The sequence below is a fragment of the Palaemon carinicauda genome, chromosome 4, assembly GCF_036898095.1.
Source record: "Palaemon carinicauda isolate YSFRI2023 chromosome 4, ASM3689809v2, whole genome shotgun sequence".
Lineage (NCBI taxonomy): Eukaryota > Metazoa > Arthropoda > Malacostraca > Decapoda > Palaemonidae > Palaemon > Palaemon carinicauda.
This window is the reverse complement of record NC_090728.1, coordinates 165,634,962-165,649,765: the sequence shown is the minus strand read 5'-3', so window position 1 is coordinate 165,649,765 and position 14,804 is coordinate 165,634,962. Positions and strand designations below refer to the sequence as shown.

General features: G+C 34.5%; 1 protein-coding gene across 1 annotated transcript in view; it reads right to left on the bottom strand.

Annotated features, from left to right (window-relative positions):
• Positions 1–3,776: 3,776 nt before the first annotated feature.
• LOC137640154 (protein DENND6A) overlaps positions 3,777–14,804 on the bottom strand; it is an 82,240-nt gene continuing 71,212 nt past the window's right edge. The window contains exons 8-11 of the mRNA XM_068372662.1: positions 12,106–12,215; positions 10,208–10,375; positions 6,303–6,515; positions 3,777–6,089 (exon numbers count right to left, since the gene is read on the bottom strand). Of these exons, the coding sequence (XP_068228763.1) occupies positions 5,898–6,089; positions 6,303–6,515; positions 10,208–10,375; positions 12,106–12,215 (683 nt within the window). The 3' untranslated portion in view covers positions 3,777–5,897. The remainder of the gene's footprint in view (positions 6,090–6,302; positions 6,516–10,207; positions 10,376–12,105; positions 12,216–14,804) is intronic.

The window sequence follows — 14,804 nt, the reverse complement described above, 5'->3', positions numbered from 1 at the left end:
ACTTCACCCACTGGAAGGGTAGCCACTCCTCACACTGAATACAAGGCAAGGCATCCATACACTTGTGGTCTGCAGGATCGGCATACCCATATGAGAATCTACCTCAACGCCACTCATGAAGGTACCCTTAGGCATGTCCACATAACAGGCATAGTCGGAAGCAATCACTCGCACAAGTACCGCTGGAACGAAAAAGCAAAACAATGATTAAAAAATCTGCCAAAGTTCTCCGATGGCAGAAATCAAAGTGAAGAGCTGTGATCTGGAGGGGAGGGGATTGCTTCCCCACTGACAGATAAAGTACCTGCTGGTTGTTTATACCTCAAAGTTTTTAACTGCCATATTCCAGTTGCGCTGTTATCATCTATAAGTAATGGACGATGGTATGTATTTGTGAAAGAACAAATATATTTTTAACCAACTACCTATTTCCTTTCGTTCACCATCAACTGTCTTAAAGTTATGACTCTCCTACTAAAGATGCATAGGATAAAACCAACAAGTCCAAAAAATTATACAATATTTTCTTGGCTACATCATAAGTGTCAAATTGAAGAAAAATATACATTTATTTTCTGAGTATTACAAACACATTACAACATTTCTGACAATTTTTCATACTGCTGACAACAATTTCGAGCAAATTTTTTAAGGTAAACTTTAATAGAACTGAATTAGTACAACAAACAAATTTATACTATGGTATGAAATGACTAGGATTAAATTAACCATTCTTATTCCAGTTTAAAAAATGAAACTTGCATGATATTTTGGAAATTAAACCAACTCCTTCATGCAAGTGTAGTATTACATATAGTAGAGTAATTGTATTAAAAACTAACACAATAGGCTGTTAACCCTATCAGAACACGCCCTCTTGACAAACTAAGTCTTTCTAAAAAAAAATATGGCATTTACAAGTTTCTGAATGAGGCCCCAATATGAAAGAATATTCAATCTTAACTTTACAACAACCACTCAATGTAAAAAAAAAAAAATGGCATTTACAAGTTTCTGAATGCGGCCCCAATATGAAAGAATATTCAATCTTACTTTACAACAACCGCTCAATGTAAATTTCTGCAAAGAAAGCTTTGGGCTCTCAATGTGAGATGCCCTCAGGCCAAGAAAGATAGAGTATTGCAAATGGCCACAACCTGAAAGGGTTAACAACAAATAAATGAAGAGATAAAAAAAATTTCTGTATGTACTATAATTCTAACTCAAGACCTTTTCTATATAATGAACAAACAAATTCATAAATACTGCAGCTGAAAATAGCACAAAGCAAAACCTGCTACAAAATACTTCCACTTACAGCGTGTTCTAACAGTAAGAAAGGCAAGCTAATCCAGAACAAATGCTACATGGAATTTGGAGTAAATAGAACAAAATTGCAACAACAGTGTACAGTATTTATAATAATTCAACTATTAGATAGGTAGTTGTAAAAAAGTAATGAACAATAACTCCTCTCAACACTATCTTTTTTCTTTCTATTACAAACCTCTGCTTGCAAGATAGACACCTTCCCAAAATCTAAAAACAGACAATTTCAATATTATGCAATAAAACATCACCAAAACAAGATTGTAAAGACGCAACATTTCTCCAAAACTAGTACTGTAATAAACTACATAGTTTAATGATTGTAAAAATAAATTTGGTCAATTTGAATTGGTCTATTGAAATGAATGCTAACTTAATTATTTAAAGACTATAAAGTAAGAAGAAAAAAATATAAATGAGAGTATGATGATAAATCTCCAGTGAATACTATTACCTCTACCCCATTTCCAAAAATTGTCTGATTTATGCAGTTTTTTCCTATTGGAAAAATTTATTAATCTTACATTAAAAGAGAGCATGTAGAATTAGTCTAATTGTGATCATTATACAGTATATTAAAATAAATTAAATGGGAATATTGATACACTATACAATAGTTAAATTTAGTTACAGAGTAGTTTTAAAGATATTTGGCCAAAGCTTTCCTACATAATTATGGCACTATTTTCTTCCATTCCAATATTTTCTCAACTAAATTTAGTTATTTAGAAAAGAAATAATGAGGATTTACGCTATTATGAGATTCATACGATTAAAAGTTTAAATGCTGTACATAAAAGAGATTGACTTTAATTTCCCATTTCATTGTTAAACTGTCAACAATTGGGAGCAGTAATATGCTCAAGTATAAACATAACTGCATGCCACATAGTAGCAACTGTGAGCACCCTTAAGACTAAAGAACCTGCATACAATAAACCTGAATGAAACTTCCAGCTCTGCCACTGGAAGTATAATAAATATCAATGATATATTTTCTACAAGTGATATTCTCGGCAACAGTAAACAGCATGAAATAAATTCTTGAAAAGCATTTGGCAAACAAAGTTAATGACATTTTCCCATTATTTGAGATTTTCCAGCCTGTTACTATAGTCAGATCTTACCATAAGGAAGGGAGGGGTGCCACCAGCCAATGCTGAAAATCCATGAATAAAATAATACCTCCAGACTCCCTATCTACTGATATAACTAGAACAAACTTGTGTATCTCATAGAAATGACAAAAGTACCCAATATTCATTGTTATATAACACTAAATACAGGAAATATATTAACAGTTACATAATACCCACTAGTAAAGACTATAAGCAATTGTTTCACAAAGGCTTAAAAATTCCTTCATAAAATAGGACTGCTCTCAATTTTCTTTCCTTTCATATAAATGACTTCTGTGCTGCTTAAGGTCTTATGAAGCTATGCTTTTATGTCTTTCCAGTTAAGGTACATTAACTCCTACATTGCAAATGCACCTTATATAACAAAATATGTTCATGTATTTTTCAGTTAAGACCAAAAACAACACAGCATACTCTGTTCTAACAGAGTAGAAAAAGTTTAGAAATACAGTAGTTATAAAAAACAGTAGTTAAATAGGTGAATTTTCATGCTCTTTAAATCTTGTCTTTTTTATCAAAGCCTGTTCTGTATTTGGTATTATATAATTAAGAATAAATAAATATTCCTTTCTTGGATTCCAGAGCCTACATCTCGATAATCATATTTGCAAATATCAGATCCACAAATGGTAAGGTTTGACTCTATTTAGAAATTAAAATTTAAAAATTATTACTGCAACTTGAAATTTTTGGAGAAAATACAGCCATTAAATATACCAAGTAAAAAGTATTATAGAAAAAATTTGCCTCATTCAATTATGAAGTGGGGTAAAAAACATTACTTGAGAGCTGCCAATTATAACCCATTCTATTGCTCTCTTGTATTTTACAAATTTTTTTTTGTCATAATGAACTACAGACATTAAGTTTTGCTTAGAAAATTTCAAAGGATAAATATGTATAAACATGAAAAGGATTTAAGAAGTAAAAATTTAGTTAACCTTAGCAGAAAAAAAATTGACAATTGAAGTATCTTAAACTGAACATGCAATTACTGTGTGAGAGACACAATATCATCTCCTTCAGTCTTGTAACCTTTTAACTTTATAATTTTGGTTATAAGAATAAAATTAACAATACAGCGAAATAAGAATATTTTTGGTTAGTAAGGCAAAGCTTGTTCTCTTTTAATCAAATATGATATGTAAACCAGGGTTACTAGGACAAAAGATTAATACTATGAATAAACCTTTCCATTAAAATAATTTTTTGCAATACTTGTTAACCTTAAAATCACTTATTCTAGAAATGTTACTTAGAAACTTAACAGATTCACTTTAAGCCAAATAGCCAAAGAATTTTTTGGGGGGTTTGGAGATTGAAAAATTGTGTTCATATTAAAATGCATTAGATTAACTAAAGGCCAGAACAGCTGGGAAGTCAAACAGCTAGTGAAATCTTTTAGGGAAATGAGATTTTCAGTCTTTCACAGCTCTAAAATTCTAAAAATTAATTTGAGACTTACTTTAGGAAATGACATGTTCCTTGGCATCAACAGCTCCAAGACCCTAATAATTTACTTTGGAACATTAGGCCTTGGCATTCTAACTTCAACAAAAATATGTAAACTGCTAAAATGTGCTAATTAAATCTTGCAAGACTAGAAACAAAACAATTAAGAAATGGATATTATATACTTGGGAATGATCGTCTGTCAGAAAATTGCAAAATAACTATCACAGCACTGATTAGTGACATTAACTTTTGTATTCTAAAATAGTGTAGGTATGCACCCATCACTCAACCATAAATAATCAACAAATAGGGATTAACCAACAGTATTTAAAGAAACTTAGATCAACTAAGCACCTAAAACAACTACCAAAACTCATGACAGAAAATCTTACTGAATTCTGGTGCATATGACTATGGCGGGTAAAAATAAACATAAAAGAAATTATACTAAATAAATTCTGCAGTTAAACACAAAGAATCAATAACTCAAACTAAATAAACTCTGTAGTAAAGCATAGAAACAATTTTCACAATACCTGAAAATGTGGGTTCTGTTGTTTTGCTACCTCTAGTTTCATTGTTGCTTTCCTTTCAAGTGGAGTAATTAAATTCCTTAATATAAGATTATGCTATTTTCATGCAACATTACTGAATGAAATTCAAGATTAAGAGTTTTGAGAAGAAATATACAAATCGGCACATTATTACAAAAACGAACAGTAAGAGTAGTTCCCAACTAAAAGAGAAACTGTTTCACCTTGCTTCCGATGTCTGAGTATGTTTAAATACGGGATAACATAAAATTTAAAATTAATAGCGTTTTAAAATAAATGTGTCAATCTTCAGATACTACAGTCTAAGAAATACTTTATACAGTATAATGACATTTTAGGATTTCCCTATAATGTTTAGAAATTCTGTTCTTGGTTCCTTTACCCATCCTTTTCATAATCACTTCTGCAAGTTATCAAGTCTGACATTCACCAAATGGTCTCTCCACTGCACTGAAAACTTCATGTTTACTCAAAATCATATATTTATAAGAGCAAAATCGTCATCTTAAATTCCAAGTCTTAGTAACACTAACTTAAAACCAAAATTAAGTTCTATGTACAGTACTTTGGCATTGGCACTACACAATTGTAAGTCTTTTACATACTTAGATATACAATATTTCTGCAATCAATACACAATTATTATAAAATATTTGAAGAGAGGCAGAATTAAAATTTCTTCCAAACAACCAAACTCATTCAGCACCATGTATGCAACTAAATGTGGCCATGCATTAAACAATTAAGTCAAAATTAAACTACTATCATCCAAATTTAATTACATGACAGAAATACCTCCCTCCCCTGAAAGAGAGGATATACAGTACACACCAATATTTATTAAGTTTTCAAAATATTAGTATGACCAAATTATCTAGAATTGTCAATCATTCAAGGCACTGCAGGTCACAATATAAAAATGTCCTTCCACACTCCCTCCTACCACTTACCACTTAATATCAAGCATGAGCAGCTAAAGAGAATTAATGACATTAATGAAGTCCAAAAATACGATTTCCGAAGAAATAATCACATTAACTCATGAATATGAGCATGTCAGTTTCACCAGTTTTGAGATAGGTGAAATGGTTGTGTTGTTTTCAGAGTGACAATAGAAATTCATATGGATTCTTTAAAAACAGCACTGCCTCATGAAGCAAAATGATAGCATAATCCTTAGAAACACTTGGCACCACTGTAATGGATACTATAATCCTTATGCAAGTCTCCCTGATTGTAGAAAAAAAAGCATTACTCCCAAGATACAGGTTTTTCTATTCTTCACACCTGTGCACATAACTGGGTACAAAAACAATTGGAGGGAAATGTGATATTACAAAAACACTTTATGATAATACAGTAATGTACCTGTTACCAGCTTCAATTTTCTTCTTTCCACTGATAACAGTCCATCTTGCACTCAGCTTGCATGAAGCACAGATCGAAGATCTTCTGGTAAAGATGACAAAAGTGTTTGGACATGTGCTTGTAATTTGTCTCTTGTTTGTTGAGATGTCTGTATGGTGTCTGCATCATTGAGTTTAGATCGAAGTCTCAACACCATGTCAACAACTTCCACCTCTGTACGTGTTGATACCCAGTCACCCAAGTCCTTTAGAAACAAAGTTATAATCTTATGCAAGTAAGAACAATGATTACTCCTAAATTTGATACATGCGATAGAAAATAAAATATTCTATTTTTTCAAAACACAGAAACAGCTTAATATATCTATCTTTTTATATGGCAAGTAATGGAGAAATATAGAACATTCATATATTGAATAAAAGCTATTAACTCACTTAAAATTAAAAGGAAAACTTACTGCTTCACTGAGAGCTTGGAGATGTAGCTCTGAGAGTTTATCAGAGACCTCCTGATATCGAGCATTAAACCACAAGGAGAAATTAACTGAGCGGAAGAATCTCCTATAAAGGCCTTCCCAATCACCTCGAATGCCACTTGTCAATTGCGGTCCATACAACTCTAAAGTGGCTAAGAAGTCATCAGGGTTGAATGGACGTAAACTTGGTATTGCCTGAGGATTAAAGTAAATTGTAGTTCTTTACATTTAAAGTTGTTATTAATCCCAGGCAAAGTTTAATCCAGATCAAATAACAATGCTTAATGGTAAGTATGTGGTAAGCCTGATTAAGCACCATAAAACTAGAATTTTAATAATAAGATTTCTTAATGGTGTCAATGACCTTGGATGTCAGGATACCAGAAAGCTTTAAATCAATCAATCAATTATTTCTATACTCGCCTGATGTCCATACCACTACTTCTCCAGAAGCCCAGTTTAATTGACGCATAGCCGTTGATTTTTAAAATTTTCACATTTCTTTTGTTTCAAACAATACATATCCTTAACAAAGGAATAGAGCCCTCTATTGTCAGTGCTAGGGAGCCCAGGTTGTCGCCTTGGGAAATATAGCTAACGGTTATGAAGTCGACATTATCCATAGGTCTACTCTTGTAGAGAGGGAGGGCATATGAACATCAGGTGAGTATAGGAAATAAGAAATATTATTAAATTTCTTTATTTCTATGAACCTGCCCTGATGTTCATATTACTCACTCCCACACAATGTTGAAAGTGCGGCATAATTGAAGGAAAGAGAGGGATAAATTTTAGTACAAGCCATGCAATGAGGTTGAGGTTACAAACCTGTTCTAGCTTGTTTAGCTTACTCTGATTAAGTTTGAAATATGGGATTCCAGATTGTTTACTATAGTAATTAAAAATACTGTACTGTACGGTAGATTGGCTTTTTGAGATAATGTTTTACAAACCTCTACTTGATACTTGCTTCAGTTGCTGCTAAAATTCATGGAAGTAACTGTGGTCCTAATATCATCCACCTTTACTCTCAAGCATTAATGATTTTTTGTATCTAATTCTTTGAGTACCTCTGTGATAAAATTTTACCATGGCATTTTTGGTTAGCAGGCAATTAGAGACCATCATTCCACAGAACAAATTAGGGACACTACATCTATTACCCTGTTTTGTCCATATACAACTGAACGACTTTTATTGGACAAAAAACTTTCTACTGCACTGTCTTCATCCAGTTTTAGTGAAGAGATGTACAAAAATTGAGACGGACTCTTAGTCTTCAAAATATTTTGGACCTAAAGAATGGTAAAAGCGACAAGATAATAGTTCCTGAAAGTCAATCTCGATCGACAACGCTTATAATTCACTTATGCGTTTAGCAGATGCTAAAACCAACAGAACGCTAGCCTATACTGAATGGTGAAAATGACCCCTGGGTTACTACTTGAACATTTAAGTTAGGGGTAAAACTGGGTAGTCTATGGCTGACCTATTACTCTGAATATAAAACTAAATTGATTTCTTAGCTACCCAAAAAGAAGTTACTGGTAATATTCACCACGAAATTAAGGAGTTGAGAGGTACTGTAATGCTGTACAGTTAAGAAACAGTTTCTCTGCAACATTGATGTAAAATCATATCATATCATACCTTAAAAACATGACAAGTAAGTTTATCGTAAGAATTCTAGCACGCTAAACCCTAACACTGATCTTGTTTACAACTGGAATTTTAGCGTGCACACCTGCTGTGGTTTACGGCTGAAATATCAACCATATGTAACGGTACCTGGCTATCAACCAATGATGCTTCAAACAGTAATGAAGCTATCGCTGGTGGTGATGCCATGTGTGGAATAAGTTTTTCTGCCAAGGAAAGATGTCCCATATGACACTGCAACAAACAACTAAGGAGTTCTTGCTTGAACAAGAACAGTTGTGCTACCTCTTTGAGCCTGCTGATGTGATTCTCTGATGGGAAGACTCTAGCTGCTAATGTGTATCAACACGCACAGGTACTTCATCAGTCTCAATCCTGAAGCAAATGCTTCTCAGAAGAAGCCAGAACTAGCCTGTATTTGAGATACCTTACCAGACTTATTCTGTTGGATAGGGCCCAAGCTGAGACCTGTGTGAACACTGGCAAGAACACTTGGGGGAGAGGTGGGCTTAGAACTGGTACATTACTCCCTCCAGGATGAAGCAGAGGTATATACTTTCTGTAGAAGTGATAGATGGTAATTTAAAAATGTGTGTCCTTCAGATCCACTGGAAGCATGCAGTCTTCCTCTCTGATTGCAGACCACACAGTAAATGCCGTCCCCATGCGGAACGTAGTTTGATGTACAAACTTGTTTAGCAGCTAGAGGTCAATGACGTGTCCATAGCCACTCGTCGACTAATTCACCAGATAGAGCTGACAGTAGAACTCCAGGGAACTGTCTTCAACAACTGTGAGTGCATTTTAGTAACTGTTTTTGTTCCTGGTAATTTATTTAGAAGGCCCCCAGGAGGCAAACAAGTGAAAGGTAATCATGCTCTCTACCACATGAGAGCAACTTTAGTGAGCCAGGTGACACAAGGAGAGAGATCACAATGAAACCCTTAACCGATCACTTGTAGACAAATCATGAGGAAATTGATCACGAAGGTACGTCTCATAGCTCATAAAAGTGAGGCAGCCATTTGCTGGTTCCTTTCACCACTGGTACTCTATCCTGCATACATGATGGAACCTCAACACACACCAACCTTACTCCCTTCAGTACAGAAGTGTCTTTAGGGAGAGGGACTGAGGTATACCTCGAGTATCCAGGAAAAAGGAGAGCAGAAGGGTGGTGCCCTTCATCCTCACCAACAGTGCACATGAGCTGTCCAGTATGATACTGAGCACTAGTATCGGGAGCATACGCTTCTGTACCAGGTACCGAAACACCTTCTGTGGTTGGGTCTGTTCTCATTACAGCTCCATTTCTCTTGCATACGAGAAGAGAGCTCGGTCGAAGACTCACAAAGCTACTGTCGATCAGTCTTCCCAAACTTCATTTTAGAAACAGCAGCATTAGAAGAAACTGACAGACACAATGAAGAGTAGAGGAGGAAGAACTGGAAGAAGAGGGGTGCATGAGCTTCTCCAGCCTGTCTGCCTTCTTTGATGACACACTCACAGAGGAAGGGGCCACAGGGGCCTCTTCAAAAGCAGCATTGACCAAACCAGCAGGTGTCACACCCTCCAGTACCAATATAGCTGTAACAAAGAGTCAAGATAGTCACTGTAGGGAGGAAGCCTCAGAAGTTCTGGCCATATATCACCAGCAATACCCGAGGAAGGCCAACTTTCTTAGGTTTACGTTGTTATTGTTGTCATACATCCAGATGTAACAAGGGTATGACTGCACATAGTCATACCCCTTACAAATGACTGCACATAATCATACCCCTTACAAAAAGCACAACGATGATGAGGATCATGGCAGATTTGCACATAAACTTACCACACGTCTTACTGGCTTTACCTGGAAACAACCATTTATTCTAGAAAGAGAAAGTAAAAAATTAAAACAGCAAAAATTTGAGTCGCAGCAAAGAGTACATGCATAATGCTTATGACCACAGTCAAAAGTGGTAGTCTTAGTGATTGACAAATGAGCGGGGCTCATACACCACCCATCAGTAGTTATAACTACTGTATCTTGTTAAATTCTAATGGTCGTTACAGCTTCGCTGAAGTCATCCATCTATTAAATAATAATGGTTTGTATTCATGTAGGAACAAATAAAAATTTTCCATTGAAAAAGCTATAAGGGCATAAAAAGGAAAATACCCATTACTGGTGCCATGCTTAAACTATTACTATAACCTTTAATATCATTGAACTGATCAGTTACCTTGTAGGGGGATATATTTTTCTGGAGGGGCATCAGTGAAGCTACATATCTCTCCAAAGGAATCATAAATGACTGGGTTAACTCTAGTAGGTGTCTTCTTAGCAGTGCACTTTGAACTTCAACTGGACGACCTGTTTGTACACCTTTCAACAACCTTTTCACCAAACCCTGCAACAGAAAAAACAAAACACAAAATAATGTCATTGAAGCTCAATAATTAATGTTAAATAAAAGTACAGTATAAAGTGTGTTATTTATGACCAAAGACCACACCATGAGATAAAGTAACAAAATAATCACTGTAAATGTGACAATTTACAACCTTAAAACTTTTATCCAAGGGTAAATTTCTAAAATTAAAAATAGTTGAACCAACATTTCTTACAAAAAAAGATAAGGATATTAATACCAGCCAAATATTTACTCTTCAGGTATGTTCATCATTAAATAAAATATGTAAGCAACTTACGTCAATGTGCTTCAGCCCCAGTAATCTAATATGTAAGACTCAGTCCTGCACAATAATTTCTTTTGAAATAAACTGGTGGGCTAGGTACTGTTTGTCAAATTTAATGACTTTTTAAAACCCATCTCTGTCCACCTAACACAGATGAAATGAATTTATCAAAGGACAGACATTATCTTTGTCATCCTTATAATTTATCAAAAACATGAAGGAAGGAAGATAAGCTTTTACCAGTTCTTAAAATATATTTGAATATTGATCATCTCAAATAAAAACGGAAAGCATCCTTTATATTTACGTGACCAAGTGATGCAGCAGTTGTTGCCTTTTTAACCATAATTCAAATTACAGTAATCCCTCGCCATATAACAGTTCACCTATTGCGGATTTATAAATATATTATATATAAACCTATATCACAGCCTCCTCTTTACGTGCAGGTTTTTGAGGGCAGATAAGTTTTTATATTTTTCCTATTCTAATTATTTTCTAGTGAATATGACAAATTCGTAGATAATTTGTATTTTTCCCTAATACAAACCTGGAATTATTTATATATAAATAATGGAAGGTTTGCTAGTTTTGGGAACAAAATTATTTTTAAGGCTAATATTTAATAAAGTAAATTATAGTAATACTGCTTATACTCTTGTAGCACTTACAATCTTACATATGTGAGTACAGTACCAAATTTTCATCCATAAAAAAAATATTCTATCATGCATCTTGTCTATCATGCGAGTTCACTTTTTGAGACCCAATTATAATAAACTAACCTATTTATCCCAACTTCTTGTTCATTTATTTATAAAAGTAAAACAGAATGAATAATGATAAAAGTATCCTGAGTAACGCATAAGGCTATAAACAACTGGACGAAAATCAGCTGTTTTGTTATGAACAACCGATTCAAATACCAGCAACTATCTAATATATACGACAAGTAACCATGCACACTAACCCTACCAAGATGACAGGTGATCAGGCAGCTTGGGTAATTCTATTCATTTACCCATGTATTGCACCACATATTAACGTTACTTTTAGGAGCTGCAGTAAATCATGCATAGCTCACTTCCAAAGTTTTCTTTTATCACTCAAAATTTAAAAAGGATAAAAATAAATTCTCAGTTGCAAAGAACTTTAGGGTGATTCAATACTACTTTTATGAAGGGGTGAAGTATAATAGTATAATATTCTACCAAGTGGGGAAATAATCCAATATAAGTTATTTTGATAATAAAAAAAAATAAACAAACATAACTACCGTGCAATTAACATCCAAAATCTAACCACATCAAAAAGAGGTAAATACAAACCCATATAAAAACATCTGATAACTGCAACAACAGCAAAATGTTATAACATACTTAAACCTTTATGACAAGCAGCTAATACAAATTTATTAGGATGATTAGAATTTTGCACTAACCTTGTCTGCCTGAAGATGGGGCCGATATTTAGTGTAAACTCCTGGTTTCTGTTCAACAGTTTTCAGACCTGAAGCTTTTTTCAATTTATGCTTTTGGGCACTTGGGGATCCTGCGTAAAAAGATCATAAAATGTAAATTCAAAGACAATAGTAAATGGACAATCAGCAAAATTTCTCTTGCTTCAATGTTAATGTTAAATGACTAATTTTTTGCAATCCTCCACAAGACATTAATATTATTGAATTATAATTTCTTGCCATAAACTCATTCATATAGCCCACTTGTGTATATCTCTAAAGTTTAATTGTACTCTACAGTTTTTTGTCTAGCTGACAGAAGGATAATAGCTCGCTGCATAAGGCCACCTGTAACCTGAGGTTGAATACATCAATCATCTATCATTTATTTATATTGTGCATGTTGTTAACACCTAAGCATCTACTGCTGAAATATTTTTACTACAGGATAACACAAGTTTATTATCAATTTATCATTACTTTTCATTACTCTACATCCCTCTTTTTGGAGGGGGACCATTTTCATTTTTTCTTCCATTTAGAGGATTCCCAGAGTTCTTTATACCAACTACAAGTTTTTTATCTAGGTCATTGCTTTTTATTTGAAGTACTGTATGCCAAATAGAAGCAATTGTAATCTTTTCAGAAAAGTCCTCTGCTTTAATCCATTCTGATTCAATTATTAGGTAAAATTCATGGTCACAACTATTCTACTGTACAGAATATTGTTTCTGACTTTCTATTAATAACCATGCCTTGATTATTAACTTGTTGACTTAATGCACTAGATACCTTTGGCTATTTTTTAGCATTCTAGTAGTGGGTCTGCTGTTTTTTTTTTTTTTTTTTTTTTTTGTGATGTGCATTTGCTTTTCCCCTTTTGGTAAAGATGCTACAACATAGGAGTCATGCTATGCCAAGTAATGCCCCCCCCCCCCTTCTTTAATGTTTTCACTGGACAAAATCCTACATCTGTTCTAAACCTCACCTACTAACTGCTCAGATTTTAGTCTCCAATTAAGACACGATAGAAACATTACCACCGAAATGTCTGGACTATCAGCATCAGAACCTTCATTTTCTACTTCCTAAGAATAGGCAGAATTTTTAGCCTCTCCCCTAGTTGAGTTGTAGAGGTCTAAAATTACCTTAAATGGCAAAATACAACAACACATTAGGCATATGACCAGCTTTATCACCCTACCATCTTACAATACCAGTTTACAAAGATACAACCTAAGCTTGAAGTTATTTCCACTTCACACACCATTGCACAGGACTAGGAGTGAGAAGGGTAATAGACGTGGGAAATTAAATTAAAAGGACTCAGGTTTGTATAACAAAGAAAAAAAAAACAAATTACCTTTAGAATTTATTAGTTTCCTACGAATATACAAACCTGTTGTCCTTTAAAATATGAAGACTCACTCACTGGATAGAAGTAGTCCCCTAGAACCAAACTGGAAATTTTTTCCTCCCTGTCATTCTTCCTGGTTTCATACGGGACCAGGGAAGGTGACTCCAATAACCTCTTAACAAATAAGTATCTTGACGTTGTTAGGGCTTGTGCCAGTACTGGCTTTAGGGCTTTGGTCAGAATTGGCTTAAAAGGAAGCTAGTACTAGGACCAAGAAAACCTATCTCCATAATAGGGAGATGGCGTTGGCAGTGTCAAAGCCGGCACATCAAGGGATATATTTGGCAAGACAACAACCTAGCCTCCTCATTGCCAGGATACAAAACTTTCTTCTTGACAAACGTAGTCTGTAAGAAAGGTGCTCCATTGTACAGTATAACTTAGCAGCATCAGATGTCATGTAACGATTGTGGGTGCTGCATTCCTTCGAGGGGGAACAAGAAATGAGGTTAATTCTAATAATCAGGCCTTCCCAATCATGAGGCTCAATACTACACAGTATTCTAGAAGTTTTATTCCAGCTGTGACCAAGTTGTGGAAAGATCTTCCTAATCGGGTAGTTGAATCAGTAGAACTTCAAAAGTTCAAACTTGCAACAAATGTTTTTATGTTGAACAGGCTAACATAAGTCTTTTTATAGTTTATATATGACATAGCTGTTTTGATATTGTTGTTACTGTTTTTAAAATATTTTATTGTTAATTTTTTCTCATATCTCTTATTTATTTCCTTGCTTCTTTCATCACTAGGCTATTTTCCTTTGTTGGAGCTCTTGGGCTTATAGCATCTTGCTTTTCCAACTAGGGTTGTAGCTTGGATAGTAATAATAATAATAATAAAAAAGCCATTCATTCTGCCTATACTCAAGACGCATACCGAACATATTACCTTAAACAAGATACATGATAAGTCCTGTGAGGAGGCTGGAAGTGTTACACATCTATATAGCATCCACCTAAAAACCCAAGGAAGAGAGGTCCAAGGGTTGTTGGGTACCATCCATAAGGCAGAGAGAGGTAGAAGAAGTTTGACACATTTAGACCCAACCTTCAGCTCCTTGTACACCAACAGGTAAACTGGAAGGCTACTGACAGGACAAGGATTGCGAGTTCTTCTTGAGATGGCCGAGTTACATCTACAAGCTAGCATCCTCACCAAGAAAGAAGGAACAGTGTCTAGACATTTTCTTGTTCCTGCTGGGTCTAATGAGAAGGCTGCAACACTCAATGTAAGATATCAAGGCCTCCTCATGTAGATTGGTGAT